This window comes from Eumetopias jubatus, unplaced genomic scaffold (assembly GCF_037043125.1).
Source record: "Eumetopias jubatus isolate StellerSeaLion01/CBP00866 unplaced genomic scaffold, mEumJub1_p1.0 scaffold_6, whole genome shotgun sequence".
Taxonomy (NCBI): domain Eukaryota; kingdom Metazoa; phylum Chordata; class Mammalia; order Carnivora; family Otariidae; genus Eumetopias; species Eumetopias jubatus.
In genome coordinates, this window is record NW_028274812.1 from 99297384 (window position 1) to 99318728 (window position 21345).

At 42.0% G+C, this 21345-nt stretch overlaps 1 protein-coding gene and 1 pseudogene across 1 annotated transcript in view; both read left to right on the top strand.

The window, feature by feature from the left end:
• The window catches only part of PKHD1 (PKHD1 ciliary IPT domain containing fibrocystin/polyductin), a 465684-nt gene that overhangs the window by 172749 nt on the left and 271590 nt on the right, over positions 1-21345 (top strand). Inside the window, 3 exon segments of the mRNA XM_028097676.2 lie at positions 15390-15600; positions 15985-16142; positions 18431-18622. Coding sequence (XP_027953477.2) covers positions 15390-15600; positions 15985-16142; positions 18431-18622 — 561 coding nt within the window.
• LOC114204476 (keratin, type II cytoskeletal 8-like) lies at positions 798-2950 on the top strand (annotated as a pseudogene).

A 21345-nucleotide genomic window follows, 5' to 3' on the forward strand; every position in this document is an offset into this window, starting at 1 on the left:
CAGTGTTTCAGTCCAAATCTGAAGGCTGGAAAAGACCAATGTCTCAGCTCAGCAGTTGGGCAGGGGTTCCCTCTCACTTAGCCTTTTTTGTACTATTGGTACTATTCGGGTCTTTGATGGATTGGATGAGGCCCACCCTCATTAGGGAGGGCAATCAGCTTTACTTAGTCCATGGATTCAGATGTTAATCTCATCCCGAAACATCCTCACAGACACACCAGAATAATGTTTGGCCAGTTGTCTTTGGTCTTAGCCCAGTCAGGTTGACATATACAGTTTACCATCACAGTCACTAAAATGGATCCCATTTTCTGTGACTGACTCTGTATCATTGGACACATAATCCAGGAAGCTAGCAAGGCTCCTGTCTTGACACATAACTTCCCAAGGGGAAATAGCTAGCTCTATGATCCATTTCTTTTTTTCAAGATTTCTATAGTTTACTTCTCCTGTTAGCACATGAGAATCTTCGCTGACATTCTGCATCTTCTCCAGATGAGCTTGTCCTGACTCAGTTATAGAGCACTCACTCGCTCATCTTCCTCTTGAAGAATGTCAGGAGTTTAGGCTCTGGAAGTAGACTGCTTGGCTCCAAATACTATCTCTACCACTGATTATCTGGTGGAACTTGAAAAAGTCAATTCCTGAGTGTTGCAGTTTCTATTTCTATAAACTAGAGATGATTCTGAAACATTTTGACCTATAAACAGCTTCTTGGCTCCTTCTTGAACCTCTGTCAGGTTCAGCCTACTCTCCTCCACCCCAGCCTCCACTCCAGCCTCCACCATGTCATCCAGGTGACCCGGAAGTCCTACAAGATGTCCACCTCCAGCCCTGGGGTCTTCAGTAGCCGCTCCTTCATGAGGGAGCCTGGCGCACGCATCAGCTTCTCCATCTTCTCCTGGGTGGGCGGCAGGTTCCGGGGTGACCTGGGCACCAGCATGAGTGTGGTTGGAGGCTATGACAAGGCCAGGGGTATGAGGGGAATCACGGCTGTCTCATTGAACCAGATCCTGCCGAGCCCCCTTAAGCTGGAGGTGGGACCCCAACATCGAGGCTGTGCACACCCAGGAGAAGAAGCAGATCCAGACCCTCAACAACAAGTTTGCTTCCTTCACTGACAAGTTGTGGTACCTGGAGTGGCAGAACAAAATTCTGGAGTCCAGGTGGAGCCTCCTGCAGCAGCAGAAACCTGCTTGGAGCAACATGGGCAACACATTAAAGAGTTATATCAACAACCCTCGGCGGTAGCCAGACAAACGGTAGCCTGGGAGAAGCTGAAGCTGGAGAGGTGGAGTGTGGCAACATGCAGGGGTTTAGTGGAGGACTTCAAGAATAAACAGGAGGAGATCAAAGAGCATGCAGACATGGAAAATGAATTTGTCCTCATCAGGAAGGATATGGATGTTTACATGAACATGGTAGAGCTGGAGTTCCTCCTGGAAGGGCTGACTGGTGAGATCAGCTTCTTAAGGCAGCTGTATGAAGAGGAGATCCGTGAGCTGCAGTCCCAGATCTCAGACACGTCCTGTGGTGCTGTCCATGGACAATAGCCACTCCCTGGACCTGGATGGCATTATCGCCAAGGTCAAGGCCCACTACGAGGAAATCACCAACTGCAGCCAGGCTGAGACCAAAACCATGTACCAGATCAAGTACAAGGAGCTGCAGACAGACATTGGCTGGGAAGCATGGGGATGACCTCTCGCACATGAAGATGGAGATTTTTTTTTATTATGTTAATCACCATACATTATATCATTAGTTTTTGATGTAGAGTTCCATGATTCACTGCTTGCATATAACACCCAGTGCTCTGTTCAGTACGTGCCCTCTTTAATACCCATCACCAGGCTAACCCATCCTCCTACCCTCCTCCCCTCTAGAACCCTCAGTTTGTTTCTCACTGTCCATAGTCTCTCATGGTTCGTCTCCCCCTCTGATTTCCCCCTCTTCATTTTTCCCTTCCTGCTATCTTCTTCTTCTTCTTCTTCTTTTTTTTTTTTAACATATAATGTATTATTTGTTTCAGAGGTACAGGTCTATGATTCAACAGTCTTGCACAATTCACAGCACTCACATAGCACATACCCTCCCCAATGTCTATCACCCAGCCACCCCATCCCTCCCACCCCCCACCACTCCAGCAACCCTCAGTTTGTTTCCTGAGATTAAGAATTCCTCGTATCAGTGAGATCATATGATACATGCCTTTCTCTGATTGACTTATTTTGCTCGGCATAATACCCTCCAGTTCCATCCACATCGTTGCAAATGGCAAGATTTCATTCCTTTTGATGGCTGCATAATATTCCACTGTGTGTATATATACACACACACACACACACACACACACACACACACACACACACACCACATCTTCTTTATCCATTCAGAAGATGGAGATTTCTGAGATGAACTGAAACATCAGCTGACATTAGGCTGGAGCTCAGGGGCCTCAAAAGCCAGAGGGCTTCCCTGGAGGTCACCATAGCTGATGCTGAGCAGCACGGGGAGCTGGCCATTAAGGATACCAATGCCAAGGTAGCTGAGCTGGAGGCTGCTCCACAGTGAGCCAAGCAGAACCTGGCGCGACAGCTGCGTGAGTACCGAGAGCTCATGAACGTCAAGCTGGCCCTGGTCATTGAGATCACCACCTACCGCAAGCTGCTAGAGGGTGAAGAGAGCCAGCTGGAGTCTGGGATGCAGAACCTGAGTATCCATACTAAGACCACTAGCGGCTACTCAAGGTGGCCTGAGCTCGACCTAATGGAGGCTCACAAGCCCTGACCTCAACTATGGCCTGAGCTTCTTCCAGTAGAGCTTTGACTCTGGCAGGGACTCCAGGGCCTTCAGCCAGAGCAGCTCCTTTAAGGCTGTGGTTGTGAAGAAGATTGAGACCTGTGATGGGAGGCTCGTGTCTGAGTCGTCTGCTGTCCTGTCCAAGTGAATAACCGCTGTGGTCCCTCCCAGCCTCCCCACTCTTGTGCTTGCCATAGAGCCTTCGGGGGAGGGAGCTGTGCAGGGGAGCCCTGGGAACAAAGAACCCACCTAAGGCTCAGTGCCAGTTCTTATCCTACCCTTGGGGGGAGGCTACTGTCCTGGGTACCCCCTCTTGCCCATGCCTCCAACTAAAAGCCAACCCAGTTTTGGAAAAATGAAGCCCCAGGTGGCTCTGCCAATCCCCTGCCCCCCCCAAAGAAAATCAAAACAAAAACATTTCTCATGGTGCTGCTATGTGGTTTAAATGAACTAAAACATGTAAAGCACTTAGCACAAGGACAAACATCAAGCAACTACTCAGTAGATGTTAGTTATTTTCATTGTTATCCTATACCTACAGTTTTGATTTGATGAAGCTGCCTCATTACTATTCTAAGAAGGCTGGAATGGTATTTACTGTTTTCTAGTAATCCATCAGCAAGAGACCTGGTTGTCATTCTTGATTTCTCCTTTTCTATCATTTCCCATATTGTGTCCATCACCAAGTCCTGATTTTAATTCTTGGATAACTTCTGAACCCATTTACTTCTTTTCACCCCCATTACTATATCACCTTCCTTCACGATACCACCAACTTGTGTCCAGACTACTGTTTAAACTTTCTGGTTTATCTGCTAGTTGCCATTTTTGTCAGTCTCCAGGCCATTGTTTACCCCGGAGCCAAGGTGATCTTTTAAAAACACAGAACTATTTATATCATGCTGCAGCTCAAAGCTCTCCAGTGCTTTCTGATCTAAAGTCCCAAGATTTCTAACATGGTTACAATGTTCTACCTGATGCAGTTCCTGCCTACTGCTTCTGCCATGTTTTCCAGCCCTCTCTTACTCTGCCCTGCCACACTGCAGTGTTCCAGTCTTGGTAACCTTCTTTTAGTTTATCAAATGGTTAATAATAGTCTTGAATTGACATTTTTTTACATTTTTTAGTATCAAAAGAAATTCAATGTTGCTAAGTAAATGGACTGTTACATGGGCTGGAGCTTGTGATCTTTCCTTCAAAGAGAACTTTCCCATATATATCATCAAAGCAGTACTATTAATAGTATTGCTTTCAGCCTGGTCATGGAGGAAGAGTATCGTTGAATTGGACATTATATTTAGTATTTGTTAAAATTGGATTTTACCTAGATCCTGGCGCTTTATAATCTTCAAAACTACTTCCCATTCTTTCCTCTCATTTAACTCTCACAACAACTCTGTGAAGTAGCAAAGACTGGAATTATTACTTTCATCTTACAGATTATGAAACCATGCCCAGACAGGGTGGTAACACTCATTCCATCCTTTTCATACGCTTAAGACACACATGCCTCACTTCTATTTTGCATACACATGGCTGGTGTTCACCTGTGGCAGAAAGACAAACTGAAGATACTCCTTTCAGGTTTCCAGAACAATCTTCTCAATTTTAATTTTTCAGGTTATTTTGGGATTCCAGGTGGGGCTTGTACCCCTTTTGGCTCCCTTTGTAATATTCTCCCTCCCCCTTTGTGATATTCTTGATAGGGGCATAAAGAACCTGTTTCTTTCCTAGTTATTTACTTTCAATATTTTTATGGCATTTTCTGCCCTGTATAATAGCAAGTTTACAAGTATTTTTTTTTTTATGATTTCTGCCTTTGTTTTTTCACACTTAGGAAACTCTTTCCTTTTCTTTTTCTTTTGAAGAGAGAGAGAGAGAGAATCTTAAGCAGCCTCCACACCCAGTGTGAGCTGGACAGAGGGCTGGATCTCACAACCCTGAGATCATGACCTGAGCCAAAATCAAGAGTCTGACACTTAACTGACTGAGCCACCCAGGCACCCCAGAAAACCCTTTCCTATATAGACATATAAAAATTTACCTATTTGTTTCCTGGTGCTTTTATTTATTTTTCCACATTAGTGTCTTTAATCCAGGGCTGGCAGAGTATGGCCCATGGGCTAAATCCGGCCCATTGCCTGTTTTTGTAAACAAAATTTTATTACACACAGCCATGCCCATCCACGTGTTTAGGTATTATCTGTGGCTGTGTCATGCTGCAGTGGTAACATGGACCATCTGGCCTGCAAACCCAAAACAATTTACTATCCTGTTCTTTACAGAACAATTTTGCCAACTCCTGCTTTAATCCATCTCGAATTTATTTTGATACAGCGTTTAAGTCAATTACCTAATTTTTTCTTCAAATAGCTAGTACGTTTTCTTGATACTATTTATTCAACAGTGCAGTTGTGATAGGCTGAAAGATGGCCCAGAATATGTCCATGTTGCAATTCCTGGAACCCATGAAGATTGCCTTATTTGGCAAAAGGAACTTTGCAGATGTGATGAAGTTAAAGATCTTGAAATGGAGAGATTATCATGGATTTCCTGGATGGGCTTAATGTAAGTACCCTAGTCTTTACCAGAGGGCTGTAGGAGGAGTCATGCAAAAAAGAAGAGAATGGGATTGAAAAAAACAGAGATAGTAGGGATGCACCATGAACACAGAAGAGCCCACAAGCCAAGGAATACAAGGTGGCCATTAGCAGCAGAGAAAGGCAGGGAAACAGGTTTTCCTTCCCCAGAGTCTCCAAAAGGAAACAATCCTGCCTACACCTTGATTTTAGCTCAGTGAAACCACTTTTGGAATTCCAACCTTCAGAACTATTAAGTAATACATTTGTGTTGTTTTAAGACAGTAATGTGGTGGTTATTTGTTACGGCAGCATAGGAAACTAATCCCGCAACATTTCCTTAGAATTTTAAATATTACCTTTGTCACATGCCAAATTCTTATCTGATATAGATACAAATTCATGTCTTTAAAAAACATTTTTTTATTAACATATAATGTATTATTTGTTTCAGGGGTACAGGTCTGTGATTCATCAGTCTTACACAGTTCACAGTGCTCACCATAGCACGTACCCTCCCCAGTGTCTATCGCCCAGCCTCCCCATCCCCCCACCCAACAAATTTAAAACCTGGCAAAGAATGTGAATAGGCATAGCTGTATCATGAATGTAAATATCCAGTTAATCTGAGTACATGAGGAGGGGGCTCAGGTTTGTCCTACGTTGACAGAAAAGAGATTCTTTTTTTGTTTTTATGAGTTTTCTTCTACCTTCTCCTTATTGGTAATCAAAGAAATGCAAATTAAAACAAAAGTGTTTTTTTTTTCCTTAACAATCAAATTGACCAAGACCAAAAGACAGTAGTAGAAAGTCTGAGGAACCGACACTCATGTGTGCTGCTAGTGGCTGTAGAAGTTGTGAATCTTCCTGTAAGGCAATTTGGTAATTGTATCAATAAGCTTAGAAGTAGGTGTATGCCTCGACATAGCGATGCCACTTTTAGGAGTTTGCTCTAAGGAGGTAACCGTGAGCATGCATAAAAATTATGCTCAAGAATGGCCATGTCTGCATTGTTCATGAGAGCAAAATATTGGGAAAAAATGGAGTATAAAGAGATAAGGGATTACTATATAAAATACACATCTTTTAAATGGGTTACTATGATACCATTATGATGTTAAATAATATATAATACAGCTGTCATTAAGTATAGGATTAAGTAAAGAGAATGTATTAATATATCAATATTTACTATATTAAGTAAAGAGAATTACAAAAATGATATGTCAAGAATTAGAACATCATTCTATAGTATGTATAGTATTAATTATTTATATGTGAAATTTTGTCAACTTGTGAACATAGGATAGAAAGGATAGGAAAGAAAAGATATTTATTAATCTGTTGTAGTAAGATTGTGGATGCTTTTATTATCTTCTTTTAGCTTCTCTATATTTTTATACTAAACAGTATCAATTGCTTTTCTTAAAAGAAATTATGCTATTAAAAATTAGCCCTTTTTTCCTCATTGCTGCCTCCACTCCAAACCATAAACTGTAGCAATGATTATCAAAAATACTATCTATCTGGTCTGATACCTGATGTTCTATAAATTTTTTGGACGATGAATAGGAGTGGGAATTAAAGACATGCTATAGAAGCCTTTTGCTTTGACCAATAGGATCTTGCCCCTCTGAGTAAGGGACTGGCCAGTACAGTTCTATAGGATCTAAGAATGCCATTTGTTTAATTGGCCTGAAATCCCTGAAGGATCTAGGAACAGTGTTACAGATGTTTCCACATATTTTACAATTCACTATTTCCTGGGTTTGTTGAGTTTTATCTTTATATTCTTCTCACTTATTTTTAATCACAGTAGCAATAGTAAAGCTCGGATTGAGTAGAAACCAGGTTAGCCTTTCTTTTATGCCTTTAGAAAAGGCCTTCGATCAAAGCATGGCTCACTGCACCATCCAAGTAACCTTGGTTAGCCTTGGTCTAAACCCCTGTGCCAACAAAATGGTAGAGTTCTTCTCAGCATTAGGAACAGACTATGCCCAATTCCCTTTCATCACAGTATAGAAATGTTTCTTGCTCAGCTGTGGATGCAGTCAGCTGATCTGCACATTTAGAGGATTGGTCCGTTGAGCCGCCTTCTTCCTACAGGCACGTGTTCCCGGCTCCGTCAATATCACCAGAGATTAACCAGTAATGATGCCGAAGGCTCCCAGTACAGACACAGAGCTGAGCTCATGCAGGATTCCCGGGCCAGGTTTTGTCTTCAACCAGCAGAGATATCACAGCAAGTGGTTCTCAAGGGCAGAGGGAAATGGTACATGAAAAATGCCCCATTCCATCTCTTTGGTCTGCTAGATAATCTTCTGTTAATGCTAATGTCACAGTCTCCTCTTCTGAAGCACAGTAAATTGGATTGCCTCCAATTCACAAACGGTTTGAGTTCAAAGAGTTCTCTTTGTGAGGTGGTTGTCTGGAACTTGGGATGCATTTTTCTCAAAGAAATGCCGATAACCTTGTGGTTAAGGATCCAGGTGAGCTCTCAAAGGCCAATTTCACCGAAATCTCCTTGCTGTCTAATGCTAGTGGGAGTATAGCCGTTGACCACTGCGTATAAGACTAATTGTGTGGGAAAGTAAGTCCATTTCCACCGTGGGATTCTGGGGACACATCTCTCTCCACTGGGGCTCTACTATCTTAATTCTTTTCTTATTGAGTCCTAGTAACAGAGGGTGCTCTCAGTCCCTCTGCCCTCAGAGTGGCTTCTGTGGCCCAGAAGCAGACTTCTGGCACAGTGTGGTTTCTGGGAGTAGAGAGAACCAGTTCAGATGCAAGGTGGAGTCATAAGTCATAGTCAGCCTTTCCCCAGTTTCTCTGGTTAGTCATCGCCTCCTCCTGTTGTTAGAGATAGTATATGACTAGAGAATTTGGGCCAGGAGCTAGCAGGAAGAAGGGAGAAGTGAGAAATGGTAGAAGGGCCGGGTGTTCTCTCCATCTCTTTCCCCTCAAAGCTCATATCCTGCTACTCTGCAGGAAGAGAGACAAAATGAAGAGTGGGGACCAGGACTCAAGGACAAGAGACACTGCGAGGGGTGCCCAGACCCTAAAAATAGTAACAGAATAAGGAGACGGGGAGGAATGAGTTTCTCTCCACTGCATTGTTTTGTTTCGTTATTGGCAAGTGTGTTATCTTCATCTTTTGGTTTTCTTCCTTCTACTGCTCCTTTTAGGTTTCTCCTCATCTACTCAATTTTGGAATGGCAATGTTCCCATGGGCTCAGGCTTGGATAGTCTTCATTTATAACTCTATACTTCCTCCCAAGCAATCCCATTAATTTCCATGGATTAACATCTGTTTTTATATTTATTTATCTAACCTCAGACACCTCTTCTGAGCTCCAGACTTTTCACCTGGATATTCTCTTTAATATCTAAAATGTAACCTGCCTAAAATGGTCATCTAAAGTGTGGTATGTCTAAAAGCGAATGCCACTAGAATATAAACTACATGAGGGCAGGGATTTTTGACTGTTTTGCTCACTACCATATTCCCAGTGGCTAGAAGAGCACATGGAACATAGTGTAGTAGGTGCTCAATAAATGTTTATTCAATGGACCCTTCCTTTTCTTCCCCAGATGCCCCTGTTTATCTACCAACTTGCCTCTGCTATGCGGCTATGAGGTATTATTGGCATCTTCTCCTTTACCTCTAGATCCAATCATCCACTCCTCTTGGTTCTCCAAAAGAGATCCCAAATTTTTATGCTCTCCAGATGCATTGCCTAACCCTTAGTCAAACTTCCTGAACTTCTTGTCTGAACCACTGCACTCATCCTTCTCCATTTACTGCAGCAGCCTGCTACATAGACTTCTTACTTTCCCTTCCCTTCCCTTCACTCAACAGCCAGAGTGACCTGTAAAAACAGAAATTTGATCACGGAATTATTTGAAGTTAGATTTAAGGCCTTGAAAACACTCTAACAAGGTCCTGCACCATCTTGCCCAGTCACACTGTGCCATCTCATTTGTCTTCTCCCGAACCTCCTATCTCCATTTAGTTCCTGGAACACATAGCGCTCCCTCTTGCCCCCTGGCTCGCTCTTGCTCATCTTAGGACTTGACTCAGGTTTTTTCTCATTCTCCCAAATATGCAGTGAATACATTTTCTCACTAAGGATTCTCTCTCCTCGGTTTGATTTGTATACTCATGGTCTTAAAATATCACTGGTCTCACAAAAATGTGATTTCGTTGTTACCATCTCAAGTATTCCTTTGGTGGCTACTTTTGGGATAAACGCTTAGTTCTTTGGGAGGGCTTGAGAGTCCCTTTCTGAGTGGGTCTTGCTTGCCTTTCCAGGTACACTGTCACTCTATCAGCAACCCCCCTTCTGGGTGTGTGCATTCTGCCCATGCCGCATATAGCAGCTATTTGAATGTGTCACGTTGGCCCACACCATTGTATACATCATTGCCTTTGCCTGGAGTGCCCTGCCTGGTTTGTCATCTGGCCCACTAGGACTTATTCTTAAAGACCCAGCTCAGTCATCACCTCTTCTGGGAAGCAATCCCAGAAACAACTCCTCCTTTTGTGTGAGCTTGGTGCTCCATGTTTGTGCAGCAGTAGACCCTGGATGTCCCTCTGTCTTAACACTTAAAACACGGTACATCTGTGATTTTTGTCCATTTTTGGTACTGGTCATGGACCCTGGCAGACAGGGACTCTGTCCTCTTCATGTCTGTCTTTCCAGTGCATGAGAAATGTTCATCTACACACACACACACACACACACGCACGCGCGCACACACGCACACATGCACGTGCGCGCGCGCACACACACACACACAAGACAGCATTCATTGTTTTGCTATGCATAATGTGAAGTTGCATGCAGAAATAGGGGGAAATCATTTGCATGTATTTCAGAAAAATATTTCTAGTTCTTTTGTGAGTTCCTTTATCTTTCTATTCTGATGTGAATATTATTTTAATGAAATGATTCTTCCCTTCCTTTCTCCCCTCCCCTCACTCTCTCTCCCTCTCCTTCCTCTCCTCATCCTTCACTACCTCCCCACCCCCAGTGATTTGGGAAGGTCTTGGCAATTACTCACTTGGAATAAAGATTGAAGTCCTACAAAATAAACAGAGGGCAATTAGTGATTTTAAAGTGTTAACCCACAAAGATTATTTTCTTTCTCTCCGTGCCCATTTGGTAAGATGGTTCTCTGGAACTGTGCAATTATGGATGAATGGCACTGAAATGCTTGGACAATAATTTGTAGGAAATACAATTATGAGTCGAAGTCATTAGTGGGAGTAAATGAATAGTTTGTTGGTTAACAGGTCAATGTTGAAAGCCCAAAGTGGTTAAACATTGTATTAAATTACACATTAAGAGCTGAACCCTTTTCATTTGAACATTTTCATAAGTTATTGAGTTTTTTATTTTTTTATTTTTTTTTAAGATTTTATTTATTTATTTGAGAGAGAGAGAATGAGAGATAGAGAGCACGAGAGGGAAGAGGGTCAGAGGGAGAAGCAGACTCCCTGCCGAGCAGGGAGCCTGATGTGGGACTCGATCCAGGGAGTCCAGGATCATGACCTGAGCCGAAGGCAGTCGCTTAACCGACTGAGCCACCCAGGCACCCAGTTATTGAGCTTTTTAAACTGTATTTTTATGTTTTTTGATTTGTGGTAGAGAAAGGAAGAGAGGTGCCCAACTTGGGTTTTCTGAGTTCTTGAAGTGAAATGACTCACGTTTACAGTGCGGGTAACGCTTTCTTCATCACAGAAGCTGGCTGGTTTGCCTTGTGAGGCATTTAAATAACATTTATGAAGTAAGGAAAATAATTTTTTGAGTATCAAAACTATCTGGGTACAGTTAATTTAGAGTTATTTCCAGAGGCCAGCAATTCGATTATGTGTCCAGTTCTTTGGTTCTGGACTCAGAAGCCCTGGTTTCAGAACTCAGACCTGATGTCTCATGACTGTCAAATATTGTCCCTGAAGCATTTCAGTTTCCTAATCTGTTTAATCTGTCAAAAGAGAAACAACAAGAAAAAACAAACAGTTCTTACTTCAAGTGAAGCTACTTAGCGTAGGTTGGGTTTATTCTAAGTTCTTAATGTTTGTGTTGTTTGTTCTGCTTTTAAGCATATTGGATATTATATATTTATTTAGGCATATATCTTTTTTTAAAGATTTTTTTATTTATTTGTCACAGAGAGAGAGAGAGAGAGCACAAGCAAGGGGGCGGCAGGCAGAGGGAGAAGCAGGCTCCCTGCTGAGCAGGGAGCCCGATGCGGGACTCGATCCCAGGACCCTGGGATCATGACCTGAGCCCAAGGCAGATACTTAACAGACTGAGCCACCCAGACGTTCCTAGGCATATATTTGATGGGATTTTGCAAGTGAATGTGCAGAAGACAGTATTTAAAATAGTTAATTTAAATCCTTATGAGTTGAATGCTAATTGTGAGCCCAGGACTGGGTTAGGAATTGTGACATATATAAAGGGAACATATAAAGTGGCCATGCATTCAGGTAGTAAACGTTGAGGCAGGAGATAAGCCATAGGCACTGTGATAATTACGGAATAATTTAGTACTGAAATATATGGTACTGACTATAGGTTACATAGCTTGCCTCCTCAGCACGGCTGCCACCCCCTCCCCCCCGCCGAGCCTTCTCAGCCTGTGTGTATTTCAGCAGTGACAACAAAAAATGTATTTCCCTCCCCCTCGCCCCCAACTCTCACAGAATCTCCAGCATTTTTCAGCACTCCTGCCTGCTTGTGATAGGTGTCATCATGACAAATGTCATGTGAGTTCATCAACTAATCTGTTTGTTGCTGTCACCATGAGGCTTCTTTCATCCACTTTACCTCCTCTTTGGGTTTCCTTGGTCATTGTCCTCCATTCAGGAAGGTGCTGTCCCTGCTGCTAGTACCTGCCATGAGGGTACTGAAAGCGTGGGTGCTGAGTGGGCAGGCTTTCACTGCTACCCAGTTGGTCAAACCCTGCCATGTGGGAGTATTGTGTCCCATGATGAAGTGTGGTGACCATCTCTCTTGGCCACTTGGGGTTCCACCTGATCACCTGGACACCAGAACATTGGAGTGCTTATTTCTTCATGTCTCAGTCATGATTTTCCTCATTCAGTACACATCTATTGAACACCCATTATATGCTAAACCCCATGATAGGCATTGGTGCTGTGATGGTGAGGAAATGTAGGTATAGTTCCTACTGTCTTGTGCAGTAGGGGAGACAGACAGAATTACAGTAAGAGATCAAATTGAAGTGTGTTGAGTGCTAGAAAGGAGAAGAACATGGTGATGGGACAGATTATAACACAAGGTTGGGCCCATTTGGGAGGTCTTGGAGGCTTCTCCAAGGAACCAAACTGAACATCATTCTGAAGACTGAGGCAGAGTGAGTTAGTGCTAGAGTTCCAGGCAGAGGAGCTTCAGGTGCAAAAGCCATCTGGAGAATTCCTTCTGGTCCTTTTCTCAGGTTCAGTTGCGGGTCCAGGGGCCCAGGAAAAAGGGCCTATATGTGAGACAGTCATCCTCTATTTTTCTCTCTGCTCCTTTGTGTAAGCTTCTCCTCCCATGCAAAGCAACTCAAACAAATGGCCCACAGTCTAGCCGCAAACTGGGCATGCCCAAATCCCAGATATAAACAGATCTTTTGCTCAAGTACAAGCTCCACATCGCTACAAGGTCTATAGGAGGAAGTGGACATCAGCATGGGCTGAAGTGCTCCCTGAAATCCAATGGAAGAAGTGGGGCTTGAGCTGCATTTTGGAAGAATAGATGATGGAAGGCAGGCAAGGCACGCAGGTGGAAGGGGTAAAATGGGTGAAGGGATAGAGGAAGGAATGATCCCGTCAAATGAGAAGAGGTAAACAGACTGGGCTTCCTGGAATAGAGAGTTTATTACAGAGTCAAAGACCATCAAGTAGAGTCAGATTATGGAGAGTCTTGAAAGTCAGGAAGGGAATTTGGGGCTTTGTTACTGAGTATTGTAGGCAGATACGGCAGGTTATAAACAAAGAAGGAATGTAACTAAAATAACTTAGCAAAGTTTAAGAAAAAGAATAAGGCAGAATGGTCAGAAGAGAAAAAGGTGTTTGCAGAGGGTCTAGCTCAGGTGATATTACAATTATTTTGACATTTGTGAGTGTGAGATAACAGTAGCTCTTCCAAATGTCAATATCCACGATGTAGCTGGAAATACGACGCAGGCACTGTTGAAACATCCAAGCTTGATGCTTTGGTCATACACATAGACAGGTGTTATTTTGCCATGAGAGTGCATAAGTTATGAGATGATTTTACTGCTTTCTAAAAGCTCTGTCAACAATTGAAAGGACATATGTTTATGTTAATAGTTAAAAATGCACTTCAAAGATTCTCTGTGATTTTTTTTCATTCATTCTGACTTCACTATTATAAGAATGAGTAGTTGAGAAATACCTTTTTGTCCCTACTCTTGGTTCTGCTACCTGAAGTTTGCATGTTGGTAGGTGCAGAGTAGGTGTTTTTTGCATATTGACTTAGTATTGTGCACAATTGATCACAGAGTTTAAGAGCATTTTTGTCTTTGATAAACATTTTCTATGCTTGGTAGAAAATTTTCCATATAGACATTCAAAAATGGATCACAGAAATTAGCATATGTATGCATATACATATAAAGAGACTTTATTTTATTTTATTTTTCCCAAAGGTTAAAACATACAAACAAGGAATAAAATTAAAATTATTTTCTTTTGGCATGATTTATGTCTTAATTTCCACCTGCCCTATAATTAGAAATTTTGAACTCTGTAAATTATTTCAAGATAAAATTATTGCCCAAGTAAACTTCAGAAATTACATCATTAACCTAGGGACCTTTCTAAGCCTAGAACAACATTATTGGTACAAGTGCCCATGCACACACAGACACATAAATAAAGAGGGAAGTTTAAAATAATTTGAAAATGATTTATTGTTGGCTACCTCTGTAGTTGGAGATTCAAGTATTATTACTTTACTTTAGTGCAACAAGGGAGGACAGTAAGTTGCTGTGGGCTAAAGGTAAATTATGATCTATTGCAAAGGAGGAAGGAAATGTACTGAGGAAAGAAGAAGGAGTTGGGAGTAAGCCATGTGCTTTCTGAAATATTGCTTCAGATAATGGCTTGAAAAAAGTTTTTGCCTTGACCCTTGTTGGGAAAGGCCAGAGTAAACTGGGAGACAGACTGCCTTCTTGAATCTTTGATAGTTAAGGAGTAGCATCCTGGCATGGGGAGGATCAGATGGATGAGCCGGACCCTGATACAAACCAAGATATCTAGAATCTCAAGTTCCCCCGTCTTCAGCTTTGCTTAGCAAAGCCATCTTGGACACACACACACTTTAGAGTTTGAAGGGATCATTTAATACATCAAGCCTTAGGACAACCAATCCAAGGTAATTTTGATTCTGTATTCTACTAACCCTATCTGTAAACTGAGCTGAAGTCTTCAGGTTAGAGATTTGTTATGAACTTTTATATCAGAGACTCTCATAGCCACTTGTTTTTATTTGGCATAAGAAAGAGGTGGTAAAATTTCATTCTCAAAACAGTGTGATGCTGGGAAGGAAAAGACTAAAATATGTTTTAGATCTATTACGTGCAAGGTCCAACCTAGATGTTTCATAGTTTTCTCATTTAATCCTCTTACCACTCTGTGGGGAAGGAAACCAGAGCCCATCCTTGAGTATATTACCCTTGGTTAGAACACGGCAAAACTGATTCGATTGTCAGTTGAGCCTGCCTCCAATTCCTGTACTTTTCACCCCCTGCCATGTTCAATCCTGCATTATTTTTTATTGCAACATGTCACAGATGAGAAAAGTAGTATCCAAAAAAAAAAAAAAAAAAAAAAGTAAAAGCATTGGTGCTCATCAAGCCTGAAGCTTGCTTTCCCAGACTCTTCCTTCACAGAATTCTTTGGCTGAATAACATCAAACTCATGTGAACTATTAAAATGTCTCAAGGCAAGCTTTCCTCACTTGGCTTTAGGTTTGCTCCCAGAAGTAACTGTCACCCATCTTCGAGCAGCTACCTCAGCCCAGGACACAGTGTTGGCTCTGGAGGATGCCGTGGACTGGCGCCCTGGGGATGAAGTTGTCATCATTGGTGGAATAGGTGTTGAAGGTGTCAAACCCACGGAAGAGCTTGTCACTGTGGAAGCTGTGCACAATACAGACCTCCATCTGAGGTCACCCTTGAGGTACTGAATGTCAGCTTGGCTCCGTTTCGACAGAAGCAGATGAGGTCTTAACTGTGTTGGCATCTGGACACTTGCTTGTCTTTCCATGATGTCTTTTGACATTAAGTAATGCTAGATGTGTTGATGAGAAAATTACAAAGCACAAAACGTTTGAAAGATTCAGACTTCTTGAATAAGTTTTTCCTGTAAGACTCTAGAACTTCGTCTTACGGTGCAGTGCACCTAATTCTCACACACTTGTGCCCATAGTTCAACTCTTCTGTACCTGAGTTTGTAAAGAAACAGACTCCCAAAGGAGAATTATGCTAATCTAGTGGCTTACTATTTTAGTCAGATTTGGAGTAATATCTTCAGATGAGTGTTTTCCATGTGTTTTTTCTTCAGATATTCTCACAACTTCACAGAGAATTGGGTGGCTGGAGAACGCCATGTTTTAAAAGTCATGGTAGTGCTGCTCAGCAGGAGTGTCACCATACAAGGAAATCTCACTGCTGAGAGGATGAAGCACCTTGCTTCATGCCAGGAGGCCTGTGCTTCAGAAGGTAGAGAAGTATTTTGCTGGAAAGTCAATGAGTGAAAAAGAATGTTCTTGCTGTCAAACAATATGTAGTAATGTCGACTTCCTTCAAAATGGAATAAACCCTTAACCTTTACATGTCCATATTATTCTTTAGTTTTCAGAATGCTCTTGATAAATTGTCATTTCGTCTCTTGCCTTCCACGACCTTGTAAATGAGGTAAACGAGTTTCCACTTGTGAAATTATTTCTCTGGGGAAAAAAAATCCTGTTAAATAATTAAATCCGGAGAGTCAGATTGAATTTCCAAGGAAATTTATAAGGAAGTCTTAACTCTGATTCCAGTCCCCTTCTAAAATTCTCAGGAAAACAATTTAATGCCAGAGTCATAGACCCAGGCAGAACATTCTTACTGATTAGACTGATGGGGCTCTTGTGCCCCCCCACCTCACCCCTACTTTTAGAGTTTGTTTTCTGAGTGAACTACCACATACTTTAAGTAAGTGGTTGAAAAAGTCAATTTATCTTCTAGAAGAATAACAGGCACTGAATCACACTGATGTGCCTATTAAACATCTATTTCAGGGATGGTTAGTTTAGTAGGTTATGTTTTAGTTTCCCAGGCTGTAGATTATGAGGCTTTCACATGTTGTGAAGATATCATTTGTCAACTTTGGTTTAGGATGGTGTGGGTGTCAAGGATGACTCCCAGGCATGAGCTCTGGATGGATGATGAGGCTATTTAGTGAGATGGCAAGAAGAACAGCTTTTGGAATGGGAGGCTACAGATCATGACTTTAATTTTGTATATGTCGGGATAGATGCCAAGCCGGGACCTGCGTAGAGGTGCCTGTGAGTGTCTGGAGCCTGGCAGAAATGTCATGGCTGGAGTTAAAGGTTTGGAGTCGTGTCTACATATAGATGCATGTGGGTGTCATGTTGGGATGTGGTTGGGTGAGAGGGACCTTGATTCTACCCTCCACCACCCAGTCACTTAGCTCACAAACATGTCATTCTGAAAAAGGTTTGGATACTGTGGGTTAGAATCCAGTGATTGCCAAATTTAACAATTTTGCTGAAATGGGAACTGCACTGTATTCAGACTGTCTCGGTAGTTCTCATACAGGTATTCTCAGATCATATTGTCTAAAATGCTGCATTTGATTGTGCTGCTAGGGAGCCCATGCTTCTAGGTCTGGGCCATTGCAAATCTGTTGGCTCCTAATGGAAAAATCCCTGATTTCATCACAACTCTTAAATGTTATTACAAAATTCTCAAAAAAAAAAATCAAAATAGACATTCCTTAAAAAAAATAACATATCACTCGCCCTTTCTTTGTATGGGGCTGAAGTGTGGAAATGAGATAGCCAAATAAATAATATGAGGCCTGGCCACTCAAAATATTATGGATCACTGGCAGAAATAATCAAAATTGTGATAAAGCATACAAATATGACACACCTCTTTATTTACCTCTTATATATTTCTTCCTGGGTGTTAGCAGATTTACTGTGAATTATTCACTGTGGAATGATACATCATTTTATATTTGTGGCATTTTGATTTATTAACATGGATAATAAAGAACTAATTTAGAAGATGATTTCTTATCCATTCTGAGGTTAGTTCATACCACCAAATGCCATGTGTCCACAGAAAGTGTCCTGGATCTTGAGGTCACAACACTTTGATGCAATGGTAACTGAGTGTATTAGAGTTGTTCAGTTTGTTGTCCTCCCTAGGGAACTGGCTGGGAAGGTGGTGTTGGGGGTGAGGGTGGGGAGGATGCTGCTCAGCTGCTTCTCTGGAGCCCTTTGCCATTTCTGCAGTGGCTTTATTGCCATGTCCCCAAACTACAAAGCAGCAAAATAAAGGGGGGAAACTCCACTGGACAACTTAAGACTAAAAAGAGCTGTGATTACATTCAGTGCTCACATTTTTTCCCTACAATTATCAACCACGAGAAGGTCATTTTATTGCACACTCCCTCCAGGGGATCTTTTGGATTGAAATAAGCATCTATTTAAGTTGGTTTTGTAGGTTATAGTCAGCCTCTTTGTGACAGTAATTAAGGTGATTGATTTGGGGGCTTCTGGAAATAATAGAGTGAAGGCAACATCATGTCCCAGTTATCAGATGTTTTAATTAATAATCCAAAGAGGAGAATCAAAGTAAAAGGGAAATAAGATTATTAAATGAAACAAACAATAATGGTTTGTCCCTTGTGCTGACAGTAAATTTCATACCAGATGATTTGTCTAGAAGCACGTTGCACATGCTTCAGGTCCCCCCGACTTCATTCTGTGTTTCAGGGAATTTGCAGGACTGTTTATATTCCAAGAGTGAGAAGATGTTGGGATCCAGGGATCTGGGGGCCAGAGTCATTGTTCAGTCTTTCCCAGAGGAGCCCAGCCAGGTCCAGTTGAAGGGAGTGCAGTTTCGGGTGTTGGGGCAAGCCTTCCGTGAGCATCTGAGCTCCCTGACTCTGGTGGGAGCTATGAGAGGTAAGCAGGTCCAGGCCTATGACTTCTCATTTTTCTCTCTTCTTCCATGTTCAAGGCTATACATGCAAGGGTCATGATAGGTGACAGGTGGGGACATGGGGGGTTCAAAGGTAGATAATTTATACTCTAGATCTGTGGTTCTCCAATTTTAGTATGCCTAACAAAAATTATTTGGGGCGCTCGCTAAAATTTAGGGTTATAGACTCTGCCCTGACAAATTCTGGTCTAAGGTAGGCCTCGCAATCTGAATTTTTTAAAGCAAGCCTTGTGATTCTGGAGCAAGTAGTCTAAGGAATACACTGTGGGAAACATCACTATAGGTACAGCAGACATGGAGTGAGCCACACAAATCTGTTTTGAATCCTGCTTCTGTCATTTACTAGCTTTGTGATTGCGGGTAAACGGATATTGAATAGTATAAATAATCAGTGCTATGAGAGCCCAGCACAGCAGAGAGCATTTCCATACGAAGTTGTCCTACCTCAGAGGAGTCTTCTACCTGGGAAAATGGGGGAGAATGGGCTGAGAACCAGGTATTTCTCCTGGGCACATTGAGCAGGCAGAGTGTGCAGATCTTGGCCAGAGCTAAAGATACCGGAAGGGAGCAGGAAACATCAAATGCAGGTGAGAACAACTAGGTGAAAAACAAGATCAGAACCAGAAAAGAAGAATATGACCGGATGTAGATAAAGGTTCTAAAACCAAAGTTGGAGAGACGTAGGAGCATCCAGGGCAAAAACCCAATACCGGATGCCGACATGCAGAGAACCAGAGATGCTAGGTAATGAGGACAGCAGCTCCCTTTCTGAATCACCCTCCCCACTCCCAGCGTCTCCAACACCCACACATTCAAGCTTTGCCTTCCTGAAAAGGGGTGGTGCTCTGGGGGTGATGTCTGACAGAAAGTATCAGGACATACTTGGTGGTTCAAGCGGGTCTAGAGAGATGGTAGAAATTCAGCAGGCAATGACAAAGTAATCCTTGAGATCCTCGAGGACAGAATCCTGGCACCTGCAGCATTTTTTTGCTCACCTCAAATAATCTGCACAACCAAGGATGTCTATCCTAATTTTCCAGATCTTCTCCACATTATTTATTTTTGACATTCATTTAGGGAGATGTTTCCTAACGTGGCTCCTTCCCTAGCACATTGGAACGATCAGTATCTTTGTACCCTACTCCCTGGTTCTTTGGTCTCCTGGTGCTTACACTGCTGCATAAAGTTTGATGTGGGACAAGTTCCAGTATCAGTCAGGGTAGAAGTCACATATGAGTTATATCGATTAAATGTAATCAAAGTCCTTCTTTGCTCAAAAGTCTATCTGTCTCCTCCAACCTGCTTCAGAATAACTACACTTTTATCTATTTTTTTTTAAATTTAGTTTTAGTTGGAAAGGATTCAGTGCTTTAAAAAGTTTGAAAAGCACGGAATTCATACCTTACCCCTGTAGGTCTCTGTTAAAATGCGATTGTCTTTCCTGGGAGGGGTTAGAAACTTCTGTCATGCTTGCCAAAGAATCTCTTATTGTTTCATGCCCTGAAGGCTCTTGTACCCTGTGTGGCCAATTGCCCCTAGACACTAGAGTTAGAGGGTGTTGGAATCTTTGCTACTTTTATAGGTAAATCCCTGAATTCCGCCCATAATAGCGCCAAAAACACATCAGTGCTTATTGATTGTTCGGATGCGCAAGCCTACACTGGAGTCAGGAAAAGTCTGCAGCAGGCAGTGTTTCCTACAGAGGTGGGTATGGATGGGTTAACTTATTGGTGAGTAATATTGTCACCTAACTAATTGGTGAGGGTATCTGGTACCAGAGGAGCTGAGATCTAGGAGAATGTGGAGGCTCAGTGTCTGTAGTGACATTGTCATTGAGAATTTTCTGGATAGCTCCAATTTAAAAGTCAAATTATTCCATAAACCAAAGTAATTTTTTCAGTACTTCAAACATTTAATATTTATATAATATCTCTCACTACCTGGAAATAATATAAAACTCCTTTATGAGGATTTATCATTTAATTATCCATTATTATTTTAATGTAAGTTTCCTACACCAGAATGAAGATACACAAGGGCAGAATTTACTTAGTTTTGTTTGCCCAATTCCTGAAATATATAGTTGATACACAGTAAATATTTATTTATTGACTGATCCAGTTGACATAACATCATGGAGGGGGGTTTTAAAATATGCCCATGGAGCCAGGGTAATGATTTTCCTAAGTGTCAATTTCTTTTAGCATAGTAGAGGTACTTGCCTTTCACTTTCATCAACCTACCACATTCAAATGTGAAAATCATGATCCTCAGGTCAACCTCTGGCTTTGCTTGCATTTTGAATAAGAATCTCTGGCTGTCTTGGGCCAAGGATATAATTGCCTGGCAAGTTAAAAAAAATTATGTCACAGCCTGAAGAAATGATGACTGTATCTCCACATGGAAGATGTGATTTTCAAAGTTCATGGTTTGGTCCTTCAAGAGTACTCTTCACATTGTCCTTGACTTCTCTTATCTACTGTCTGCCATATCGTGATGAGGATAGCAAAGATGGTGGCCAATTGGAAATCCTGACAGCCATGAATTCTTTGGTGGTTTGGCCATACTGTCTCTTTCTCAGATGGTTTTCTTTCTAGCACCTGACTCTTGGATTCCACCTTGCTTATCCTTGGTATCTTTGAGGTGCATTGGCCTGAGTTGCCCATTTTCTTGATTTGATTCCTCT